Source organism: Eleutherodactylus coqui, chromosome 1 (genome assembly GCF_035609145.1).
Source record: "Eleutherodactylus coqui strain aEleCoq1 chromosome 1, aEleCoq1.hap1, whole genome shotgun sequence".
NCBI classification, from domain to species: Eukaryota; Metazoa; Chordata; class Amphibia; order Anura; family Eleutherodactylidae; genus Eleutherodactylus; species Eleutherodactylus coqui.
Genome location: NC_089837.1, coordinates 83,145,268 through 83,162,299, shown reverse-complemented (window position 1 = coordinate 83,162,299; position 17,032 = coordinate 83,145,268). Strand labels below are relative to the sequence as shown.

The window sequence follows — 17,032 nt, the reverse complement described above, 5'->3', positions numbered from 1 at the left end:
ATAGATAGATAGATAGATAGATAGATAGATAGATAGATAGATATGAGATAGATAGATAGATAGGAGATAGATAGATAGGAGATAGATAGATAGATAGATGTGAAATAAGAGATATATAAATAGAAAGACATGAGAGATAGATAGATGAATAGATACATATGACATACATAGATAGATATCTAGGTAGATAAATATGAGATAGATAGATAGATAGATAGATAGATAGATAGATAGATAGATAGATAGGAGATAGATAGATAGATAGATAGATATGAGATAGATAGATAGATAGATAGATAGATAGATAGATAGATAATCAATTTTACTGCTCAATTTCTGCCCCATTCCAAGATGAAGTTGAATGGCTTAATTCACACATGTGATTTGTCATTAGGAATGATAGTCTGAGTTTGAAAAATCACTGCATGTCCTATTTTTAGATGATTCTTTTTCAAAATCACCCATTATTTTCTATTGGAGTGTTAAAAAAAAAAAGCATTACAGTCACATGTCGGGCAATTTGCATGACATTGCAATCCGTTTTTAAAGCATTTTACTATTGGAACCACATGCAATTTTTTTCGCATATGTGAAAAACAGATGTAAATATTATGCATATCGCTCATTTTTATCGCAAAAACACATTGTGCACGTATAAAAATCGCAGGTAAAATGGTCAGTTTTTCACTGATCTACATGATATTTGCGGGTGTGAATTCAGCCTTCGCACACAGCACAAATGCTACACAATTTCTACTGTGGATTTTGCTGCGGAAATTCTGCAGTCTTTACATAGAATCCGTATGGAGGAAAATTTAAAACTCTTCACTTGGTGCAGAGATTTTCTGCAATGAATTTGCAGCATTTTTGAAAGCTGCTGTGTATTCTAGGTCCTTAGTATGCAGGGGCGTAACTATAGAGGATGCAGGGGATGCGGTTGCACCCGGGCCCAGGAGCTTTAGGGGGCCCATAAGGCCTCTCTTCTCCATATAGGAAGCCCAGTACTATGAATAAAGCATTATAGTTGGGGGCCCTGTTACAGGTTTTGCATTGGGGCCCGGGAGCTTCAAGTTACACCTCTGGTAATATGCCTATTGATGCTGCAGATTTCACCCCGATAAGATACAAGGTACAAAATCAGCGTCAGATCTGCAACTAAAATCATGGCAAAATTGGAACCATTCGGCCACGGCCACTGCGGATTTAAAGATGTACGCCTCAGGCAACTTCAAAAAAATGAGGCAGCAGTCCAAATATATGCTGATACTGTGAAAAAATGAGTCTTTTACTCAACCATGTGAAATTTTGGCTCTCTTTTGCACTCCTTCTCAAGAAATCACTTTGGCACTAATGGGTGAATAAAAGACTCCATTTTCCATTAGACAGAATAATAGACGGGTACAAATGCAGCAAAGTTCAACTTGACTGTGATAACTTTCTGTAACATATTGTCTTAACTTAACCCCTTAGTGACCAGGCTTTTTTGCTTTTTTCCATTTTTGTTTTTTCCTACTCCCTTTTAAAAAATCGTAGCTCCTTTATTTATCCATCGACGTCGCTGCATGAGGGCTTGTTTTTTGCGGGACGAGCTGTATTTTTCAATGGTGCTATTTATTGTACCATATAATGTACTGAAAAACTTTTTAAAAATTCTTAGCGGAGAGAAAAGGGAAAAAAAACGACATTTCACCATCTTTCGGTGCGTCCTGTTTTACGGCGCACAAACTGCAACAAAAACGACCTGATATTTTTATTCTATGGGTCAGTACGATTACTATGATACCAAACTTATATAGGTTTTTTTTTTGCTGTAGTACTTGTATTTTTTTTTTAAGATATTTAATTTTTTTCAATTATTTTCTGCGGTCATTTTGTGCGCGCAATAACTTTTTTATTTTTCTGTCGACGTAGTTGTGCAAGGGCTCAATTTTTGTGGGATGTCCTGTAGTTTCAATTTGGAATACATACGACTTTTTGATCGCTTTTTATTGCATTTTTTCTGGAAGACAGGGTAACTAAAAAAGTGTATTTCTGGCATTCTTTATTTTTTTTTTCGGACGACGTTCACCGTGCAGGAAAAATAATGCACTACTTTGATAGATCGGACTTTTACAGACGCGGCGATACCAAATACATATTTTTATTTTATGATTTAGATTTTTTAGTAATTGATATGGCAAAAGGGTGGTGATTTAAACTTTTATAACTTTTTTTTTTTTACAATTTAAAAAACTTTATTGATCTTTTTTTTACTTTACTTTGAAGTCCTCCTGGGGGACTTTAACATGCGATGCTTTGATTGCTCCTGCAGTATGACGTAATGCTATAGCATTACGTCATACTGCTTTTTTACAGGCAGTCTATCAAGCCACCCTGTGTGGATAGCTTGATAGGCAGTCTGCTAAGGCAGCCCTGGGGCCATTTATTAGGCCCCTGGCTGCCATGACACCTGCACGGCTCCCCCGATCTCACCGCGGGGGGGCCGTGCAGGACCCCCAAACAGTGTTCGGGGGATTTAAATGCCGCTGTCAGAATTGACAGCGGCATTTAAAGGGTTAATAGCCGCGATCGGCTGAACGGCCGAGCACGGCTATTGCCCGCGGGTGTCAGCTGTAATAAACAGCTGACGCCCGTGCTGTATGGAGGGAGATAGCGGCACTACATCCCTCCATACACGTCCTGCAGCTGCAGGACGTAAAAACACTATAGGGTGGTCGCTAAGGGGTTAAGAATATTCAAAAGCTTTTTTTATCTTAACACAACAAAACCCATTGTAGGTCATTGAAAGGATAGACAAGCTTTGCTCAGAAAGTTATCATAACACATTAAAAGTCAAGTTAAACTTTGCTAGATCTGTAGATAGATACAAATGAAACAGGCTTTAACATTACAGTCGGCACACTAAGCAATTAACATAGTAAGTATATTAGCAAGGTGTGCTATTAGAATGGTATGCCACATTAACAATGTAAAACAGTATGATGTGGTCTGTCAATTGTATAGCAAACAAACAAAAGACAAAAGGTAGCTTGCAAAACAGCCCACCACATGATCACATATACTTAAATGCTAAAAGTTCAGGGCAAACTCAGACCTTGGGCAGTTTGTCTTGGGTGAACCCAATAACGTGGCATTCGCCATATGACAGAAAGGAGAGGAAGGAAGAATCACATGACCTCGGGATAGCCCATAATGCCTTGCAAAAACTTCTCCTCATTCTCATTGTAAAATAGTATGTAAGGGCTTAGTCACACGGGCGCCGATGCGCCCGTGTGACTGAGCCCTTACTGCATAAAGAAGACGGCCACACTTCAGGACGGATGACTCCCCGCAGCACCAAAGAAAGAACACATAACCGGCAATGGAGCCAAACAAACTTATCTGACAGTGAAACAGAGCAGGAGCCACCAACTTAACCGAAAACACCTTCAGATAAAAAGTATGACCAGCGTCCTCCATGAACAGGAGAAACCAGAATAAATATATACAGACAGGCACTGATTCATTGGTTGGGACATATGCCTCCTAGCCAACCAATCCATCCACACACCAGCAGGGAAGGGCTCAGGTTAGCATCCAACCACGTGTAGGTGTGTGGCTAGCGTAGTCCATAGGATGTAATAGATAGTGACAGAGCCCTCTGTGATTGGCTCTGTCACTATCTATTACGTCCTACGGACTACACTAGTCCACACACCTACACGTGTCCATATAGGCAGTCACACTTGGTACTACACTTGGTCACCCTGAGCACAAGAGTCATCCTCTTTCTTTGTTCACTTGGAACTGCTTCTGGGGGCTACAACCCCCAGTTTTTCTCCATCCATGCTCTCATCTGATGTCCCCTCCTTAGAACAAGGTCTCCCCCTACCTGTGACTACCACAATTTTTCTGCACTTTCCCATGTTCTTTCCGCTGTAAACTATCCCAGATTTACGGTTTACCGACTACCTACGGTACAAGAGGCACTGCCCAGTTCTTCCATCCCTGTTGGCCTGCCAAACACTGAAATGACACTGAGCATTGTGGATCACATGGGCGGGGGCTGATGCTGGGGCATCACCCCAGTCCCAACACAACACAGCTGGCAAGCCATGAAACATAGAAGAGGTAAGTCCATGGTGTGCAATGACTTCCCCTTTAACACATAAACACAGCAGAAGGTTTAAGAAATTTGATTTTCCACTGAAAAAACTAAGTAAAATACTGCAACTGTATTATTCAATATGCCCCAGCATGAAAAATGAAGGAAATGAAGCAGTTAAAAAATATGTGACATTTGGTCCTTTGTACTATTCATATTATTAGCCCTTGTAAACAGATATCTGCAGCAATCCAATTACAGTTAACGTCTTAAGTTAATAAGTTACACACTACATTTAATTCTTTCACCCAGAATTAAATTAAAAGTGTGCAATCATGGAAGAAAATTGTTAGAAGATAAAATAATTCAACGTATTATCTTGTATATAATATCTGCTTTATGCTGATCAATGAAACAGATAGCCTTTAGCCAACTAGAAACTGAATGACAAAATCAAAGTTTAGTAACATCAATGAGATGGGAAGCCGAGTATATCAATGAGGTAGAACGGAGAGCTCATGGCAGTAGATAGCGATCTCCAGAGTAATCAATTCTGTGTTCATAATTTACTCTCCTTCTGCGAGTCAAGCCACTTATTAAAAGGGAAATGGTTATTAAATATGAATAGTTTGTGTACTCCACATTCTTGGTTTGATTCTGCTACATTCATGCCAAAAATGTCAAGGATTTTCTGTCAAAAAGTCTTACCTTCTCATGAAGGTAAGATTAGTGTTAATGTCTATGTGCCCAATGTAATAGATATCACCCAAAATGTATATACAGCCATTAGAGATGAGCGAACGTACTCGGTAAGGCGATTTCGCAATCGAGCACCGTGATTTTCGAGTAGTTCACTACTCGGGTGAAAAGTACTCAGGTGCGCTGTGGGTGAGCGGGGGGGGGGGGGGGGTTGCAGCGGGGAGTGGGGGGGAGAGGGAGAGAGAGAGGGCTCCCCCCTGTTCCCCGCTGCTACCCCCCACTCCCCTCTGCAACCCCCCGCCCCACAGCGCACCCGAGTACTTTTCACCCGAGTAGTGAAGTACTCGAAAATCGCGGTGCTCGATTGCGAAATTGCCCTTACCGAGTATGTTCGCTCATCTCTAACAGCCATGCCTCACACGTGGGGTTGCTTTGTGTTTAACAATCGCACCAAAGAATATGTGAGGTAATTGAAATGTTCTTTCCTGCACAAATTCTCATATTTTTGAAATAGATGAATGGCTAGAAGTACATCAGCTGTTGGCACTGCTTGTAGAACCAGTTACTGTGGAACCATGACTAGTGTGAGCAAGTTTTTGAAAAGTTTGGCTTGGTTGGTTCACCGAATTTCGACAAAAGTTTGGTTCAGTCCAAATTGGAACTTCCCCCAATGCCCCTAAAACTGATGTATAAATGCCCTATGTAACATTCTTAGGTCACTTAGCAAGGTATCTAAGTACTTTTGACTTGTTCTAAAGGCAACGTTAATGAAAAAATGATTAGTTGTCCTTCATCTTTTTTTTAGTCCTTTTTCCGTCTTTTCTTTCTTCTTCTTTTTCCTTTTCCTTATTCTTTTCCCTTCTTTTTAATAAAAAGAGGAGGGAAAAGAAAAATGGTAGGAAAAGAAGAGTTTTAGCAAGTTTGGCCTAGACAATCCACCCACAGTTTGGATTTGTGCCAAATCGAACTTTTAGAAAAGCCATTCACTGAAAAAGCCAAAAAATGCAATACCTGAAAGGCTGCAGAGCAGACACAATAGCCACAGAGCAGGCACAGTCGCCATACGGTAGGCACACTCGCAATAGGGCAAGTGCAATTGCTGTATGCCCTAATAGAATGCAGTCAGCCAGACTACGATATGGAGGAGCAAGTTGGTCAGTGCAGATTATTATGCAGTCACCCACTCAACGACTAGCGTAACTATAGGGGAGGAAGGGGATGCGGTTGCACCCAGGCCCAGGAGCCTTAGGGGGCCCATAAGGCCTCTCTTCTCCATATAGGGAGCCCAGTACTATGAATAAAGCATTATAGTTGGTGGCCCAGTTACAGTTTTGCACTGGGGCCCCGGAGCTTCAAGTTACACCTCTGCACTCAACCCAGCCAAGATTAAGCCTGCACATGTGAACAATGCCAAAGAAGCCAGCCAAAGATGGGTGTGCCCCACCATACAGGATAGCAACTCTCACTGATATAGCAGTGGGTTGCCCTGTATCTCCAAAGTGGACCACACTGGCTGACATCTTGGGCTCCCCCAAATCTCTAGCAAACTGCATACAAAATAAACTGATACATACTAATAAATGCGGATGTTAGTTCTGCATTTTGGCCAAAACGCATAGGCTGTCTGACCATGTCGTTCCATTTATCTCTGTAAACGGATCAACAAGCAGAGCTTCTCTTCCCCCCTCCTTCCTGTCTTACCCTTTACGTTTGTTACTTCTGTCTCACTTTTTGTAATTCTATTCACTGATGTTGCAATGCAATTTTACTACTTGTTGTGAGATTTTGGGTGTGCTGTTACACCCACACACCCCATTCTCCTTTTCTCTGTTGTACCCCCCTCAAATTTATAAATAAAGAATTTATATTTAAAAAAAAGGGATGGAGAGATTAATTTTATTAGCCCTGGTAGTATAGGGTAGTGGAAGGACTTATTCTTGCTTTCCTGGTAGTCTAGGGTACTGGAGAGGTTAATGGAACCATGTTTAGTGGTCTTGAATGGTTGAGGGGTTAATATTTGCTTCCTGGCCTTTTAGGGTAGGATGTTTGGAGGTTATCCCCTATCTACAGGAAAAATCTCGTTCACATGCTGCTGAAAAAGTCTGCAGCGTAAATCTGAAGTGCTACATTTAAATCCTGAGCATTTCAAGTCACCTTTTCAACGCCTTAAGGATGCGGATCCTTTTTTTTTTGTTTTCTCCTCTCCACTTTCAGAAAAATTATAACTCTTTTATTTTTCAATCAACGTACCTGTATGAGGGTTTGTTTTTTGAGGCACGAGTTGTATTTTTTTCAATGGAACTGTGCAGGGGCGTACCTAAAGACTAAGGGGCCCGGGTGCAAAAGTTCAGCTGGGCCCCCCTCCATCTGTACCCGTACCTATACCTAAGCCATGCTAATTTACAAACATGATTCAGCCCTCTGGCGTAAGCCTTCTCATCAGGACTCCTTTCCTTGACTATGTAAAAACCTGTTGGTAATGCCTTAGGCTGCTTTCACACGGCCGCAAAAATTGCGTGAGATTTGTGCGTTGCAAGATGTACGAATCGCACATGAATATGAACCCCATTCTTTTGAATGTGATCATACACAGTAGCGATGTTTTTTTTGTTTTTCTCTGCATCGCACGAGAATATTATGATGTGATACGAGCTGGTTATAACACAACAACCCCTTACATCCGTGGGGACGGCACACGTTGGCGAGTGTGATATAGGGCATAGTTTCACGGCCCAATATCAGACTCACTCGTGTGAAATTAGCCTAAGGCCGGCTGCACACGGCTAGATTTGCATTGCGGAATATGGAGCGGGCGTACGCCTACAGATTCCGCAGCATGTACCGCCCATAGCATGTTATGGAAAAGCATTTTTTTCTCTACACGAGCGGAAAGCAATTGCGGTTTTCCACTCACGGAGGAAAAAGCATGGCGTGATGTATTTTAGTGCATGTATATACCCAGGTTATACCAGCTGTACATATATAATTATATACAGAAGATACACAGGTTACACCGGCATGGTACATATCGCTATATACAGGATGTATATCCCCCTGTATATAGTGGTATGTCCCATGCTGGTGTAACCTGTGTATCTCCTGTATATAATTATATATATACAGCTGGTATCACTTATACCAGCTATACATATATAATTATAATTCCTTCTCTACTCACCTCTGCAGCAGTCTCTGGGCAGCCTGTAATGGAAAGTCCCCCGTTGTTCGATCACATGACCAGAGCCTGGTCATGTGATCTGCAGCCACAGGTCCTGTGCATCCCGCGCTCCGGAGGTGAGTAGAGCTGCACCAGCCCCTCCCCCTGGTAAACGCTGGCCGACAGAGACTGATAGACTGCAGCTGTGACCATTCACAGCTGCAGCCTATCAGTGGGAGGGCCGCGCCATGGGAGTCTGTAGCCTGTAATTGGCTGCCGGCTCCACGTGTAACAGCCCTCCCCTCTGTTCTTGCTGACCTGCGGCGCTGCCTCCCGTCTCTCTCCTCTCCTCTCTCTCCAACCCTCTCCCTTCTCAGCCATCATGCGGCCGACAGCGCCTGTCCCCTGGGCCCCTCAGCTCCATGGCCGGGTCGCCGTTGCGACCCCTGCTTCCCCCCACCATACGCCAGTGGAACTGTATAATATACCATAAAATGTTCTGAGAAATTTCCAAGCATGAGTAAAATAGGAAAAGAAATTTATTTCCACCATCTTTGTGGTGGCTCCTGTTTTTACATCGTACACACTGTGGCAAAGAAGGCATGATAACTTTATTCTTGGGGGGAATACGGTTGCGACAATACTAAACTTATGTGTTTTTTTGTTGTACGAATCTTTAAAAATGAAATTTCTTTGGAACAAAATGAGATTATTTTCTACCGCTATGTTCTGACAGCCATTACTTTTTTATTTTTTCCATTGATATAGTTATATGAGACCTTGCTTTTTGTGGGACATCCTTCAGTTTCTATTAGTACCATTGTGGCGTCCATATGACGTTTTGCTTGCTTTTTATTACCTTTTTTTCTTGGAGATGGGGATCTAGTGATCAGACAGTGATCCACTGTAAATTTAGATAGAGAATAAATATTTTTAGTGGGAAATCCCCTTTAATGCAATATACTCATTCAACTCTACTTTCTGGCTAACACTGATCAAACAGATCAGAGCCAGATAGGAACAGTAAAGACTATGTGATTGTGAACAGGTGTACATTTCTCATTATTGTTGGGCTGGGTGTTTTTCAGTCATATACCATCTTATGGCAAGATTCTTTTCTGGACCTCACTATCTTTGACTTGACAATCCATACAGGCAAGAAAAATGCTGGGAAGGTTATAATTTCTCCTGGTGGAGAACACCAAGTTGGCATCAGAAGATTTATAGGTCATGTAGTGCTTTTCTCGGAAATAAAATATACAAATGGGAGATTGCACAATGCCTCTGCAGTACACCTACTGTATGGGGAGATGGCTTCTCTGTAAGTCAATATGCAACCTTTTAACTCTTTGCAATCCAATTTTGGATTTAGGGTTTCCTAGGGGGCTTTCTCTTTCTGCCATTATACAATGGCGCCATCTGCTGGCTAGAGTACTGTGGCAGGAGACATGCTGAAGAGGCCCCCGACAACAGAGCGGCCAGTAATCTACAGTAAGAATACCCTGTCGGATGTCTTCCGACATCGGAGCTGTACAGCCTTCAATCAGAATGTCTTCAGACGTCAGACAGTGGATTGGAAAGGGTTAATAGGCTTTGCAACATGACTGAGGATATGAGCCAAACCAGACTGTCACATCTGGCAAAGATGACACAGTGTCCACAATGACTAGACAGGAGTGGGGAACAGAAAACACACAAAGGCACAAACAAGGGGAGTTGGATCCTATCTTTGATCTAAAAGTGACTGTACCTGCCTAACAAGAGGAGCAACTGCCCTGAAAAAGGTAATACTGCGACAGCAACCTTTCCCTCCAGGAGTAAGAGATAAAGATGGCACCCAAATATGGCCAAACAGGATAGATCCAATAACAAACAGGAAACACTAGACAGAAGATACACTAAAGGGGCTGAACTGAACAAGAGGCAAACAGTACAACTTGACTCTTAATATACACTGCACCAAACTCTGTCCATAATAACCACTTCATTCCTCACCCCCCGTATAGTATAACTGGCATTACTTGTTCAGATGAGCGGGTATAAATCTCCAAAGAAAATTACTGGTTAGATAAGCTGCCCATTACCCAAGTCAGCCAACAAACAGAGGGGATAAATTAACTATTCAGCATTGAATAGCACCGAACATGCTTCAGCAGGCACATCACATGGGCCGAGGCCGACACCGCGATATCATAGTGATGCGTAGAAAATCGTGCGAGATTTGTGCATTGAAAGACACAAGAATATGAACCCCATTCTTTTGAAAATTGAAAAAATCTCAGCATGTCCTATCTTTGGGCCTTCCCTCGGAACTCATTGCCCATTGTTTTCAATGGGGCCGTAAAAGATATAGCACAGCATGCAATGCAAGGTTTCCCATTGCATACAATGGAAAAAACTTGCCGATCCTGTAATGAAGTGGTGGGAGGAGTTTTTGACACAAAAATGCCTCCCATCCGCAGGGACATTGCATGTCCACGAGCTCGATATCAGCTGAGTTTTACTGCCCGATATCATGCTCGCCCGTGTGTAGGAAGCCTTATGCATCTTAGAAGGCCTGTTAAGATGTTGGACATTAACTTTTAGAAAGCTACTGCTATGCAAGCTATAAAATCTAAAAGAATTTTCTTTAAAGCTTTGTCATTTCCTATCCTTAAATGGCCCTTAATGACTGGTCTATTACCACTATGAGCTTTGTTAGCAGTCTCCTGCTCCTAAACATATTCCTTCTTGTTTTTGACATTCTGGGTCACAGATTAATTGCTTCTTTCGCAATGCGTACAGGTGACTATGAGAATAATTGTGCTGTAGCGTTGGCTACATAACTGTCACAATACATTTTCATCATTATTTGGCGATTTGGAGTTGAACACAACATCCTATTGTGTTCGATAATATGTTTTACAGCTACAATTATGCCGAGGATTGTAACATATTAGGACCATCATGAAATGTTCCTTTAGTAGACGGTTATCATGATTAAAAGCTAAGACTGTTCCATAAAATATTTATATGTATCATAATAGCATCAATGATTAGTGGGTTTCATTAGCCAAATCTTAAATGGTTTTCAGAGTTAATTTTTGACTTTTTCAGAATTTCTTCTATAAAACATTCTATTAAACCAATATGTTGTTACAATTTTCATGTCCTCAGATTCTGGGAGACTTCCTCGAGCGTCCATAGCATCCATCATTCTGGTCGCTCTTTTATTCCTTTCCTGGGCTGTGATGTGCTGGATTCTTGTTTGCCGAGGGTAAGACTTTCAGTGTTATCCACTTATTGCATATTTGTTTATTGTCAATCACTCAGATAACAGAATTCTTGTAGACCCTAATGTGCAAATGATTGACAATGTAATGTCACCAGCCTGCTAGTATCAGAATGCCCTTGAGAGTATATGTGAACTTTTACATCTGTATCTATGTATTTCTTCTACCTGTGTGTAAAGCTCCATCTGTCAGCTCTGCTTCCCTGGATATTCGTGTCAATCACAGTCTGTCTTTTCAGATGTATTTTTATATGTTGTACCATATACAAAGGAAAGGCTCTATTTGATGGCCATAAATAATGAATGTACAGTATATGCATGATGCCTAGTTATTTTTTGTATATGTCAGGAGGATATATATATATATTACATGCAGGGGATTTGAAGAGATATGTTAAGGAATAAATCAGTACAGAATGATGGGCGTAAAAGCAAAATTGTGTTAACAAATGGTCATGTCAAGGCACGATGGGGATCGGGTGCATGTGCAGGTTTGGTTTGACACAGCGTCAGTGCTTAGGGGTGTTTACCATTGTGCTTCTGAGTGCCTTCCTTTTATGGACTTTGGATTATGATTGTTTGTTTCTCTTTCTGGAACTAACTATTGTTGCTCTGGAAGTCTGACCTTAGTTTGTCTATTCTGTTCTGCCCTGTCCTTGTATATTCCTTCTCCTTCATATTACGAGGGGCTGCTGATAAGTCTTTGGCTTTACCCACTGATGTCGACACACTTCTTACATTGGTATTCCAAGTTCTGAAAGCCTTGCAAAAAGAAGGATTTCGGTTGTGCCTCAAACCAGTCATCCGTAGCAGCCATAGCATCAGAAATGGTGTGAAATTTGGTACCCTTGAGGTGTTTCTTCAGGTTTGGAAACAGATGATAGTCAGAGGGAGGTAGATCTGGGGAAGAAGGTGGGTGGTCAACCAGCTGGATGCCTAGCTCCACCAGTTTTGCCGTGGTTGCTTGTGCAGTGTGAGTGGAGGCGTTGTCTTGCAGGAACAAGATTCCTTTGGACAGCTTGCCTCGCCTTTTGGCCTTCAGAGCTGCCTTTAATTGGTCAAAAAGTTCAATGTAATACCTTGCATTCATTGTGGAACCATTTTGAAGATAGTCCACTAGCAGCACGCCTTCCTTATCCCAGAACATAGACTCCATCACCTTAGTGGCTGATTTTTGCACCCTGAACTTCTTTGGGTGAGGAGAACCACAGTGCCTCCACTCTTTTGACTGCTCCTTGGTTTCAGGGTCATACAAATAAATCCAGTTCTCATCCATAGTGACCAGTCGATCCAGGAAGTTCTTATCAGTCCGGAAATGCTGACAAATGGACCGGGAAGTTTTCACTCGCATGCTCTTCTGATCTGTTGTCAAACATTTGGGGACCCACTTTGCAGATAGCTTCTTCATGTTCAAATGTTCATGGATAATGACACAAACACATTCACGAGAAATCCCCATGATGTCTGCTATTACTTTAGCTGAAATTGGCCGATCCTCCAGTATGAGGTTGTGCACAGCATCGACGATCTCCAGAACAACAACCTCTCTCGGTTGTCCAGGACGTTCCTCATCATTGGTGTTGAAGTGGCCCGTTTTAAATTTGGCAACCCAGTTCTTAACTGTAGAATATGAAGGGCATTGATTCCCCCAATTTCTGCGACATATCCCCATGAATATCCTTTGCGGACTTTCCTTGCAGAAACAAGAATGTTATCACTCCTCTGCTCTCATTTGCTGTGAATATCACCTTAGACTCCACCATTTTGTTTTCCCGTGTGCCTAGATCACTGTTGCCATAAGCTACAAACAAAATTTTGAAAACATGTATTAGACACATAAGGCTTTCATGTGATATAACATTCGTAACCATAAAAACAAAAAAAAACACAAAGCCAAAGACTTATCAGCACCCCCTCGTGCACCTAGGGACGTTTAGGGAATCAATTTAGGTTACAGCCATGTGGTTGCCCTTTTCAGAGTGAGTGCTCTGGTTTGTAGGCAGATTCAGTCAGGGTAGGTCAAGATCATTTCTACCATCAGTTGTATTGTTTCACACACCTAACAACTCAGAACCCTCCTGTGTTTTACATGTCATTCAACCTGTCGTTGTCCTCTGAATTTGTTGGTCAGTTTCCTTGACAGAACTGTATTTCCCACCTTTCAGGAGAGCAGATGACCCATGACCACCATTGTGTCAAGCAAAATGGCTGACATCTGCTGATAAGGAGAGGAGAAGGGGCATGTACAGATGTAACAAAAGCTAACTTGACATTTAAGACGTTATGATAACTTAGATACAAAGTACTGAAATGCTATAAATCGAATTATTATGATTTGCCAGTCATGTTAACGATTGCTAAATCTGTAGGTTGAGCATGCATGTTGCTCTCTCCATTACAACTTATGGAAGTTACAGAAACAGTACACCAGTTTGGTCTTTATCACAGTTTAACAAAGTCTTCCTTTTATTAGTGCAGCAGTGCTGATATAGATGTAGCCTCAAGTTGACTAGACTGTAGTTCCAGTTTGATGTCCAATGGAAAAGTAAAGATAACGGGTCACACTGAGGGCTTATTTACACGAGCGTATATCGGCTGCCGTTTTCACGGCCAACCGATATACACTACCATCTGAGCTGTCTATCCCCTGCCCCCCCCCCACCACCACCTCACCGTGTCTCTGCCTCTCTCCTTCTTTTCCCCTCCGGCTGTTTGCAATAAGAGGGGGTGGGATGGGGGTCCCGCTGAAGAGATATGTTCACTCATTGCTTTTGCATATCAGCTGCACAAGATTTACAAACTTCAGCTGGTGGCTGAGGAGACATCGTGGCTTGTCACTGTATCATGTAAGCTGCATTAGCTTCACAGCGGCGTTGAACCCTCCGTGGTGACATGCTTGCACGACAGTGATGGTTTGTTTCAACGCGGGACAACGGTTCACAATTTGATAAATGCTGGACTGGTGTTTGTGGCATTAGTACTTGAGATGACATGATATCATGTTCAGGAGATGTGAAGATAGTGGTGAAGGAATATGCTTCAGTGTTGTTGGTCAATATGCACTGACAGCTCTGTATGCGGAAATTTGTGAGGTGTCATTTATTGGAGTCTCCACACAGGTGTCCAGCTGTCTCACAACCAGCTACAAATTGCCAGACTGAGTACTGCTGTATCCATAGCAACTGAGGCTGCAGAGGTTTGTGGGGCATGTAGTTCACCCATAATCACTCATTCAGTGCATAGGGATGAAGCACATGAGATGACATCGCCATCATGTGATCAGGAGCTCAGAGCCTCGGTGACTGATCATATGGCAATGACATCATGACATGTAACTCACACAGTCACTCATCACTCACAGACAGGCGGTCTTTAGTATTTTAATGGACAGAGGTTTTTTTCACATATTCCACATCTAGAAAAATTGTTGCATGCTTCAACATTGCCACATTATGCAGATATTCTCCCCTCGAAGCGTTGCTAGTAGAGATGAGCGAACGTGTTCTTCCGAGCTTGATATTCGTGCGAATATTAGGGTGTTCGGGATGTTCGTTATTCGTAACGAACACCATGCGGTGTTCTGGTTACTTTCACTTCCTTCCCTGAGACGTTAGCGCGCTTTTTTTGGCCAATTGAAAGACAGGGAAGGCATTACAACTTCCCCCTGTGACGTTCAAGCCCTATACCACCCCCCTGCAGTGAGTGGCTGGGAAGATCAGGTGTCACCCGAACATAAAAGTCGGCCCCTCCCGCGGTTCGGCTCAGATGCCGTGTGAGTTAGTGAGGGACAGTGCTGTTTGTACCGGAGCTGCTGTAGGGAAAGAATTGGTAGTTAGTGTAGGCTTCAAGACCCCCCAAAGGTCCTTATTAGGGCCACTGATAGCTGTGTGTTGGCTGCTGTTAGCAGTGCCATTTTTTTTTTCTCAAAATCGGCTCTGCAGAGCGTTGCACCCGGCATTAGGGACAGAAGTGCTGCATAGGCAGGGAGAGTGTTAGGAGTGAGTGTAGCCTTCAAGAACCTCAACGGTCCTTTCTAGGGCCATATTTATCCGTGTGCAGTACTGTCCAGGCTGCTGTTAGCTGTGCTGCATTTTTTTTTGCTTCTCAAAATCGCCTCTGCAGAGCATTCCACCCTCCATTGATACTGCAGGGAAAGAATTGTGTAGGCAGGGCCACAACACAGTTATTATTCATTGAATATACGCAGTGCTGCCTTTTGCTTGTAAAAGAAGTGAAAATAATTCTATTTGTCCTGCCTCTGTCCGTACTAACGCCGGTGGACACGTGTTGGCTGCGTGTGCAACCTGTAAAAATCATACGCACCCAGCTACGTTTTACTCCTGGCTTCGCCATTTGCTTTCCTTAATTGGGAAAAAAAATACCTGCTCTGCCACAGTTCATAACTCTGCTACCCTCACGTTCTGTGACACATTAGCAGGAAAACAGCACAGTTATTAAACTTCTCATGTTCATAGAATATACGCAGTGCTGCCTTTTGGTGCAAAAAAACGGAAAATAATTCTATTTGTCCTGCCTCTGTCCGTACTAACGCCGGTGGACACGTGTCGGCTGCGTGTGCAACCTGTAAAAATCATACGCACCCAGCTACGTTTTACTCCTGGCTTCGCCATTTGCTTTCCTTAATTGGGAAAAAAAATACCTGCTCTGCCACAGTTAATAACTCTGCTACCCTCACGTTCTGTGACACATTAGCAGGAAAACAGCACAGTTATTAAACTTCTCATGTTCATAGAATATACGCAGTGCTGCCTTTTGGTGCAAAAAAACGGAAAATAATTCTATTTGTCCTGCCTCTGTCCGTACTAACGCCGGTGGACACGTGTCGGCTGCGTGTGCAACCTGTAAAAATCATACGCACCCAGCTACGTTTTACTCCTGGCTTCGCCATTTGCTTTCCTTAATTGGGAAAAAAAATACCTGCTCTGCCACAGTTAATAACTCTGCTACCCTCACGTTCTGTGACACATTAGCAGGAAAACAGCACAGTTATTAAACTTAGATTATTCATTCACTAGAGGCAGTGGGGCCTTTCGTTTTCAAAAAAGGGAAAAAATTATATTTGGCCTGCAGTCTTGCGCCAATTTATTAGCTGCCTGTGAAATCAAATCACTGGTAATACAGCATGCTGAGGGGTAGGGGTAGGCCTAGAGGACGTGGACGCGGCCGAGGACGCGGAGGGCCAAGTCAGGGTGTGGGCACAGGCCAAGCTCCTGATCCAGGTGTGTCGCAGCCGACTGCTGCGCGATTAGGAGAGAGGCACGTTTCTGGTGTCCCCACATTCATCGCCCAATTAATGGGTCCACGCGGGAGACGGTTATTAGAAAATGAGCAGTGTGAGCAGGTCCTGTCCTGGATGGCAGAAAGTGCTTCGAGCAACCTATCGTCTACCCGCAGTTCTGCGCCGTCCACTGCTGCCAATCCGAATCCTCTGTCTGCTGCTCCTCCTTCCTCCCAGCCTCCTCACTCCACTACAATAACACCTGCTCAGGAGCGGGAACACTCCCAGGAACTGTTCTCGGGCCCCTGCTTAGATTGGGCAGCAGCGGTTCCTCTCCCACCAGAGGAGTTTATCGTCACTGATGCCCAACCATTCGAAAGTTCCCGGGGTCCGGGGGAAGAGGCTGGGGACTTCCGCCAACTGTCTCAACAACTTTCTGTGGGTGAGGAGGACGATGACGATCAGACACAGTTGTCTTGCAGTGAGGTAGTAGTAAGGGCAGTAAGTCCGAGGGAGCAGCGCACAGAGGATTCGGAGGAAGAGCAGCAGGACGATGAGGTGACTGACCCCACCTGGTGTGCA

The 17,032-nt window shown here is 43.1% G+C and overlaps 1 protein-coding gene across 1 annotated transcript in view; it reads left to right on the top strand.

Moving 5' to 3' along the window:
• The window catches only part of TPO (thyroid peroxidase), a 202,933-nt gene extending 191,733 nt beyond the window's left edge, over positions 1-11,200 (top strand). Inside the window, exon 11 of the mRNA XM_066596549.1 lies at positions 11,097-11,200. Coding sequence (XP_066452646.1) covers positions 11,097-11,200 — 104 coding nt within the window. The remainder of the gene's footprint in view (positions 1-11,096) is intronic.
• The last annotated feature ends 5,832 nt before the right edge of the window (positions 11,201-17,032 follow it).